The sequence below is a fragment of the Syzygium oleosum genome, unplaced genomic scaffold (assembly GCF_021117445.2).
Source record: "Syzygium oleosum isolate NSW1041296 unplaced genomic scaffold, Sole_v2.1 Sole_v2.02, whole genome shotgun sequence".
Lineage (NCBI taxonomy): Eukaryota > Viridiplantae > Streptophyta > Magnoliopsida > Myrtales > Myrtaceae > Syzygium > Syzygium oleosum.
In genome coordinates, this window is record NW_026607486.1 from 10139208 (window position 1) to 10148198 (window position 8991).

The 8991-nt window shown below is 43.4% G+C and overlaps 2 protein-coding genes across 2 annotated transcripts; both read left to right on the forward strand.

Annotated features, from left to right (window-relative positions):
* The first annotated feature begins 1017 nt into the window (after nt 1-1017).
* Nucleotides 1018-1599, forward strand: LOC115668345 (major allergen Pru ar 1-like). The gene is made up of 2 exons (XM_056306146.1): nt 1018-1209; nt 1318-1599. Exons 1-2 carry the CDS (start codon nt 1018-1020, stop codon nt 1597-1599), a joined length of 474 nt encoding a protein of 157 aa, XP_056162121.1.
* Nucleotides 1600-7979: 6380 nt separating this feature from the next.
* On the forward strand, nt 7980-8565 carry LOC115689212 (major strawberry allergen Fra a 1.07-like). Its single transcript, XM_056307859.1, has 2 exons — nt 7980-8163; nt 8273-8565. The coding sequence occupies exons 1-2, from the start codon at nt 7980-7982 to the stop codon at nt 8563-8565; spliced, it is 477 nt and encodes a 158-aa protein (XP_056163834.1).
* Nucleotides 8566-8991: the final 426 nt, after the last annotated feature.

Consider the following 8991-nt stretch of genomic DNA (forward strand, 5'->3'; position numbering starts at 1 on the left):
AATTACTTGAGGCAAAGACTCTAAGCAATGTGAAGATATGGGGAACGATATACCGATAAAGGCTTAATAAGAATTTTGACAATTAGTATTTGCGGATTAAGTCAAAAAAACACTACAGAGGCTTAATAAGAATATCATTCAGAATAGGACAAAGTCGCCAGTTAAAGTTTTTTTCGGATGTTTTTCTAAAGCCTGGAATTGTTCTTTAGTCTTTCCTATCCAACCCTGAACTACGAATTCAAACTTTAATGGGAATACATTCATTTCTAGCGTAGAAAAAGAATTAATCTACTAAGCTTATCCTTAAGGTTCTGGCTTGTGTGATACAGACTACAAATTAGTACTAAGTCTTTTCCACGTTGGAAATTCAGCAGGAATTGAATTTCTAGGCACGGATGTCCCTGCGATATAAGACGTTTGCCTTGAATTCATTAAGCTAATCAAATTACTCAACCGAAATAGTTTGAAAGCTATCTTCTGATATAAATAAATAAGTATATAAGATACAGAAAATAGGAGAAGTAGGAGTTAGCATTAGAAGGGTGTAGTTCATGTGCTTGGATCAAGTGTGGACGAATAAGTCATTGTGAGTTTTGAGAATTTTAATGATAGTACATTGCTCATCTAGTTGTTAAGATTCATTGTTTTGCTCGTTTTGCCATTGTATTACTTAAACAACAACGGCCATGAACATGAGAAATACTCTCTTTTGGCTTCTAGCGGTATCTCTTAATTTCTCTCTCCTAGAGAATGAACACCTAATGTAGCTAGTGAACTCATGAATTTACTCAGGCAAAACATGACAAAAAGTAGAATGGTTGGTCCTTTGCCAGTTTGGCAATTCTAGAATTTATCAGCTAATGGGATACACTTTGGAAAAATCAGAGGACTCCTCCACTCCAACCTATAAATATATCTCATTCTCATCTCTTCTATCCCAAGCTCACAAACCTCTTGAACTCCAGTCTCGTTGATCATATCGTTCATATTTCTCTAGCTTGCAACCTAGAAATTATCATGGGTATGTTCACTTTCACCAACGAATACAATTTCACAATTCCTCCGGCAAGACTGTTCAAGGCCCTAGTTTTGGACTCACATAACCTAATTCCCAAACTCATGCCTCAAGCTATCAAGAGTATTGACATCATCCAAGGCGATGGAGGGGCAGGAACCATTAAACAGATCAACTTCATTGAAGGTAATTATGCATTTTTGCTACATAAATGTACTTTTTTTTTTCTAGGTTAAACATATGTTAAGGCATACACAAGTAATCTATGACATGATCTCCTTCCATTGTTTATTGGTGGCCAGGTTAGCAGTATGAAGAATCGCGTGGATGAGCTGAACGAGAAGACATTCACGTACAAGTATACAATGATCGATTTGAAGGAGAAGTTTGAATCTATTGTTTACGAAGTCAAATTTGAGCCTACGCCGGAAGGCGGGAGCAAAAACAAGATGACAAGCACATATTACGTAAAGGGCGATGTTGAGCTTAAAGAAGAGGACGTTAAGGCTGGCAAAGAGAGAGCCTTGGGAATGTACAAGGTTGCCGAGGCATACCTCCTCCAAAACCCCGATGCTTATGCTTGAAACTTCAAATGCAATCTTAAATAAATTTATGAAGTGTGTCAATAAGCACTCGGTGATATATTTTCTCTTCTGTTAGAAGTATATGAGTTCCCTTACTTCTGTATGGTTGTAAAAGCCCTTAGATTTGGAAGGCAATAAAAATACGTACTATTTTACATATGTTATTACTTTATTTGTTTGATATGGTAAAGGAATGTAGCATGAATATCTAAAAAGTTCTTACTCTGTAATACATTAATGTTAGTAATTATATCATTTGTTGTATCATGAATAGTGTATAGCTGTGTAACAAAATAGATATATAGTTACTAAGTTTAAGATAACTAAGTAATTATGTTACTTGTTATACCCTAAATTGTGTATAACAATTAAAAGATTAATTTCTTGTTATCAACTTGTTAATTTCAAACAACACGTTACTAAATTTGAATTTATGTTACTTGATTTATTGAAAGGAAAACTATAACAAGCAATAATATTGTTGAATTTTCATGTACAACTTTAATTGAGATAAAGATCTTGGATTAGCATGCTTGAGTAAAAATTAGTTAAAATTCAGGTACTCCGCTCTTATATTTATAATTAGGAAAATAACCCAAATGGTCCATTAACTTTAACCTAATATGTAATGTGGTTCGTGTATTTTTAGTTTGTTCAATTTGGGCCTTGAACTTTAACCGAATATACAATGTTGTCCCTGAACTTTTAATTTGTTCAATGTAGTCCTTGAAGTTTTTGTATATGTTTAATTTATCCCTGGACTATATGAAAATGTTCAATTTTGTCCATGATCTTGAATTAATGGAAGGATTACATTGAACATTTTCTTATAGTTCAAGGATCATATTGAACATGCACTAAAAGTGTAGGGACCATGTAGAACAAATTAAAAGTTCAGGGATCACATTGCATATTGGGTCAAATTCAGGGACCATTTGTGTCATTATCCCATTTTAGACTTTACAATTACTTGGATCTTTGAATTGGAGGCCGCTTCATCATGTTTACGTAAGTAGTTTTCAATTTTTCAAAGTAAAATTACTTCTTTAGTATGAAAATATCATTTGGTTTACTATAGATACAATCAATTATTTCAAAAAAAAAACTAAAATAGTCCATTTGCTTGAAAACGCAATATTTTTTTTTTTGCTTCCTTTAAAAAAAGAAAATTTTTTACCATCTCTAATTTAGAGTATTAGAGGGAAAATTTGGAGCCAAAACAACTGTTGAGAAAATATCCCTATGGTGTTTTGATAATATCAAAACTATTCTTAATTTAATATCTTTGTGATAAGTGCAAATGTTTATCGTGATGACAGGGTGATAAGTTCAGGAAGATTGTGATAATATCGATGGTCTATGCAAGTCAGTGAAGATGGATTACGAGGATGAGGATCTTGGCAAAAGGAGAACAAGTCATATTTTAGAAGGTGCAAGTCAGAGCACCGTTGACAGTTTTGGTCAAACAGTCAGAGGTTTAGTTGACATAAGAGAGCTAGCAGACTCCATTTTGGAAAACCTTGCTGTGGCTTGAAGACAAGGATTGTATGGGTGATCTAGACCTCGACGACAGCTCCAATCAACTCCCAATGGCTCTCAACTCCTCAAAAGCATCTCCAATGGGTGGATTAAAGATGTTTATATAAATAGGATCAAAGAAGCTGAAAGGATTGGACGGGCAATAGAGAAACCTAGCTTTGTCGTTATTATCTCTCTATACTGATCAAGTAGTGCTACTGTTCATTTGAAATTCTCTTCGTAGTGTTTTTGCTACTTTGTAATCGGTGATAAGAGGAAGAGTATAAGAGTGATAGCAGTACTCATGCTCTGATAATGTGATCAATGTAGGGATAGAAGTACTACATGATGATTGTAACTTTTCTTAAAGATTACTAATGGATACCAATTCGTGTTAAGACTGTTACTTGAGAGAGTGAACGTAGGTCTGGGAATACAGGTGAACCACTATATGTAGTTGTATGCTATTTTCTATCCATTCATTATTGCCGATAATTTTTGTTATCCGACACACTGAAACTTGACTTGATAAGTGTACTTTTCGATTGTTTTGAATTATCGATAACTAGACTCTGCTTGCGCTACGATTGAGTGGGTTAGACAATTTTTCATGATGATCTAAAAACTAGCGAAAATTACTCGATGGAAAGACTACGCAATGTTAAGATATGGGGAACGATATACCGATAAAGACTTAATAAGAATTTCAACAATTAGTATTTGAGGATTAAGTCAAAAAAAACACTACAGGGGCTTAACAAGAATATCATTCAGAATAGGAAAAAGTCGCCAATTATAGTTTTTTCGGATGTTTTTCTAAAGCCTGGAAATGCTCTTTAGTCTTTCCTATCCAACCCTAAACTACGAATATAAACTTTAATGGCCATACATTTATTTCTAGCGTAGAAAAAGAATTAATCCACTGAACTTATCCTTAAGGTTCTAGCTTGTGACATTCCGAATTTTGGCCCATTTTTGGGATTTATAAAACGGGTATTTCGTCAGTGCGCTTATAGTAAAAATCTCGCCCGGGAACTGATCACTCCCGGTTATTATTTTTAAATCTTGAGATTTCGCTAGAATCGCACTCGATCGAATTTGGCCGTTATTTAGAGCCCAAACTTTGGTGTCGAATTTCTTGGAGTTCCGGGACGAAATAAATTGGACGGTGTCAATATTATCGTAGCCAGCGTTAAGATTGTCAGGAATAGTGAGAAAGTGGATTTTTGACCGGGTGCGAATTTGGACTAGTAGACCTCCCTCGTAGTGTGTTTTGGGTTATTTTCTTTTGGCCCTTTTTCCTGAATTATAATTAGGATTTTTGTGGACTGTGGGATAGTTTTCGGGTTCGAATCGTGACCGTTGGATCGCGATCATTGCTTTCTCTCTCTCTCTCTCTCTCTCTCTCTCTCTCTCTCTCTCTCTCTCTCTCTCTCTCTCTCTCCTCCCGCGCGCCTGCGCATGTCTGCCCATGCATGCAGACGTCCCCTCTCCCTTCTTTTCCGCTCACGTCTCCTCCTTCTCTCTCCTCTTTTCTTTTCTTTTTCTTTTTCTTTTCTCCCTCTTCCCTTCCTCTTCTTCTTCGTCTCTTCTGCCCCCGACCCTTGCTTCCGCTTCGCTTCTTCCTCCGCCCGACCGCACCTCGCCGACCGCCTCGCGCCGCCGTCGCCCGACCGAGCCGCCGCCGCCACCAACCGCCAGCCAGTCCCGTCGGTCGCCCCCGTCGCCTGGTCGCTCCCCTCTCTCCCCCGACTCCCGTCCACCTCCGCAGCTCCTCCCCGCCTCCGCAGCCCGCTGCTCGACCGCCCTTCGCCTCCGCCCGACGCCGCCCCACCAGTCGCCGTCGCCGCCGTCCTCCTCTCGCCGTCGTCGAGCCGCCGCGTCGCCGGCAGCTCCGCCCGACGCCGCCTTCCTCCCCTCCCGAGCGCGCGAGCTCGGCTCGCCGCCGCTTGCCGCCGCGTTCGGCGAGTCCCGGCCCGCCGTCCGGTCGTCCGGCCCGGCTCCCCGGCTCCGCCCGACGCCCGGGAGTGTCGTTGTCGCCGCCGCCGGTTCGACCCCCTCGGCCCGCTCGCCCCTCTCGCCACCACTTTGCCCCGCTTTCTTCCTCTCCCCTACAGTCTCTGTTGCCGCCGTCGTGTCGCCTCGCCGGCCAGCCAGCCGGCCGGTCAGCTCGCCGGCCATCTAGCCAGCTCGCCGACCAGCTTGCCCGAGCTCGCCCAGCCCGCCGACCAGCTGCTGCCCGCCGCCGTAGCTCGCCTCCGTCGCCGTCCGACCGTCGTCCGGCCAGCCCGGCTGCCGGCCAGCCACCCGGCCAGCGGCTCGCCGGCCGAGCGTGCCCGGCCGTGCTCGAGCTCGCCGGTCGAGCGTCCCGGGCCGTGGCCGAGCTTGCCCGGCGCCGTGCCCATCCGACCGGCGTGTCGCCCGTCCGACCAGGCGCGTCGCCCGGCCGTGGCCCGGCGCCTTGCCGTTCAGCCCGGTGCACCTCGCCCGTTCAACTTGCCGTGCGCCCGGGCATGCCGTTCGGCCACCGCGCCGCGCGCGCGAGGCACGCCGTCCGGCCATTGTGCCCGCGTTGGCCGGCCACCGCACCCGTTGACCCGTGCCCGCGCCTAGTTCGGCACTGTTCACCCGGGCCATTTTAGGCCCGAGCCGATTTTCTCCGGGCCAAAACCAAGTAAGTGACTTCCTAAACCCTACCTAGTACTTTGGGTATTTTTAGACTTGTTTAGGATGTGATTAGTACCGGGTTAGGAATTAATTTAGGCATGTGCTAATTAGATTGAGTGTGCCCAATTGATGAATTATTGTGGTGATAATTGTGTGGCTAATTTAGTGATTGACTGAGGTAAATAGCATGACTGAATTGTCGTGGCGCTTGTGGGTGAATTGGAATTTATTGAATGTGTTGACTTGAATGTCGGGTCGGTGGACCGATGTCGGGAGCATGAATTGAGTTGACTGATGTGGCGTGCTAGATTGACATTGGTGAATGGGTGGTGATTGAAATTGATTTATATGACTAAGAGCATGGTGAATTTTGTATTGTGGTGCATGTGCATGAGAAAAGCCCGGATCGATCGGAGGGCTGAGCCTGAGGCGTGTTTACGCGGGCTATGAAAGGTGAGTTAGACCTGAGGCGTAGGTTACGCGGGTCATTGGAAAGGGAAAAATGTCCTGAGGCGTGGTTACGAGGGACTGAGCCCGGCTTGATCTGAGGGCTGCCAACCTGAGGCGTGGTTACGCGGGTGTGGCTAGAAAGGCAAGTAATGACCTGAGGCGTGGTTACGCGGGTCGAGAGAAATGTCCTGAGGCGTGGTTACGCGGGACTGAGCTCGGCTTGATCTGAGGGCTGCCAACCTGAGGCGTGGTTACACGGGTGTGGCTAGAAAGGCAAGTAATGACCTGAGGCGTGGTTACGCGGGTCGAGAGAAATGTCCTGAGGCGTGGTTACGCGGGACTGAGCTCGGCTTGATCTGAGGGCTGGCCTGAGGCGTATTGACGCGGGCCGTGTGAAAGGACCTGGGAGGTCGTGAGAAAGTTGCTCGGCCACGCATGCGAATTGAGTGTGATTGAACTGACTGGTTGAATTAGTTGGAGTGATTGAGTGAAAGCATGGTTGGTGTTTGAGCGATTTGTGATGTGTTATTTAATTACTATTATTGCCTTATCACGTGACGACTAACGTGTAGAGTTGGCATGGGCTTGATGGCGAGGTAAGTACAATGACGTGAATTTTATATGTTGTGGGGTAGATTGCATGTACGACTTGTCTGGGTACGCATTGGCCTACGTGGGGTATAGGGGGTTGCTTATTGAGACTCGTTCTCACGGTTATTATATAACCATTTCAGATCCGCGACCATGAGTGACTGGAGACGCTGCAAGGGTATCTCGGAGATCAAGTACGGGTCAAGTTGCCCCATATTTTTGTGTGCCCCTCTTTTGTATAGCGAAGTAGGATATCCAACCACTACTCCGTTTTAATGTTGTGTATTTGGAATTATTGTTTTGTGCTATCCCTTCGTCATATTTTACTGTCTGGGTTGTTTTATTTCGCTTCCGCTTGCATAGTTCGTTTGGGTCGGCGACGCGTCCTGGGACGTCGCGTTCAATACGACCGTGGAAGGGGTGTCGCGAGCCCGTTGGGGTTCGGGGCGTGACATAGCTTCTGTGATACAGACTACAAATTACTACTAAGTCTTTTTTCCATTTCGAAATTTGGCAGGAAATGAATTTCTAGGCACGTATGTCTCTGCTATATAAGACGTTGCAATGAATTCATTAAGCTAATCAAATTACTCACCCGAAATAGTTTGAAACCTATCTTCTGATATAAATAAATATATAAGTACAGAAAATAGGAGAAGTAGGAGTTAGCATTAGAAGGGTGTAGTTCATGTGCTTGGATCAAGTGTGGACTAATAAGTCATTGTGAGTTTTGAGAATTTTAATGATAGTACATTGCTCATCTAGTTGTTAAGATTCATTGTTTTGCTCGTTTTGCCATTGTATTACTTAAACAACAACGGCCATGAACATGAGAAATACTCTCTTTTGGCTTCTAGCGGTATCTCTTAATTTCTCTCTCCTAGAGAATGAACACCTAATGTAGCTAGTGAACTCATGAATTTACTCAGGCAAAACATGACAAAAAGTAGAATGGTTGGTCCTTCGCCAGTTTGGCAATTCTAGAATTTATCAGCTAATGGGATACACTTTGGAAAAATCAGAGGACTCCTCCACTCCAACCTATAAATATATCTCATTCTCATCTCTTCTATCCCAAGCTCACAAACCTCTTGAACTCCAGTCTCGTTGATCATATCGTTCATATTTCTCTAGCTTGCAACCTAGAAATTATCATGGGTGTGTTCACTTTCACCAACGAATACAATTCCACAATTCCTCCGGCAAGATTGTTCAAAGCCCTAGTTCTGGACTCAAATAACCTAATTCCCAAACTCATGCCTCAAGCTATCAAGAGTATTGACATCATCCAAGGCGATGGAGGGGCAGGAACCATTAAGCAGATCAACTTCATTGAAGGTAATTATGCATTTTTGCTACATAAATGTGCTTTATTTTTTCCTAGCTTAAACATATGTTAAGGCATACACAAGTAATCTATGACATGATCTCCTACCATTGTCTATAGGTGGCCAGGTTAGCAGCATGAAGAATCGCGTGGATGAGCTGAATGAGAAGACATTCACGTACACGTATACAGTGATCAATTTGAAGGAAAAGTTTGAAACTACTGTTTACGAAGTCCAATTTGAGCCTACACCGGAAGGAGGGAGCAAGAACAAGATGACAAGCACGTATTACGCAAAGGGCGATGTTGAGCTTAAAGAAGAGGACGTTAAGGCAGGCAAAGAGAGAGCCTTGGGAATGTACAAGGTCGCCGAAGCATATCTCCTCTATTATATTTCATCGGTCCGCCCATGATGTGTGTGTCCAAGGGACACCATTTGCTCTAATAAGAAGTGTGTCTGAGAGACACCTTTTGAAGAGGTGCGAGAAGAGTTTCTTAAGGGAAGTTAAGATAACTTCCTCAGATTATGAACCAAAAAAAATATTCAGAACTCTCTCTCTCGACGCATTAGGATTCCGTATCTACTTTGAGAAGACAATCGGCATTAATGCTGTGGAACGAGAATACTTTCCTTGTGATTATATTTGGACCAACGTGTAGTAGATTCGCTCATCGTTTGCTGGTGATTCAACGTACGATCCTGGAAATTTTGTTCGTAGTGCATCGAACGGGTTAGTCGATTCTCCCGACATACGCTTCCAACATTGGTATCAGAGACTCGGTTATGATCTCTGCCTTGTTTTCCCGTTGATTTTTTCCGCTTGCTGTTTGATATGGAG

Bases quoted from the DNA above. Each gene is read 5' to 3' on its own strand.
- LOC115689212 (XM_056307859.1), top strand. From the start codon at position 7,980: ATGGGTGTGTTCACTTTCACCAACGAATACAATTCCACAATTCCTCCG. The intron at 8,164-8,272 runs GTAATTATGCAT...CATTGTCTATAG, and splicing joins GCAGATCAACTTCATTGAAG to GTGGCCAGGTTAGCAGCATG.
- LOC115668345 (XM_056306146.1), top strand. From the start codon at position 1,018: ATGGGTATGTTCACTTTCACCAACGAATACAATTTCACAATTCCTCCG. The intron at 1,210-1,317 runs GCATTTTTGCTA...ATTGGTGGCCAG, and splicing joins ACTTCATTGAAGGTAATTAT to GTTAGCAGTATGAAGAATCG.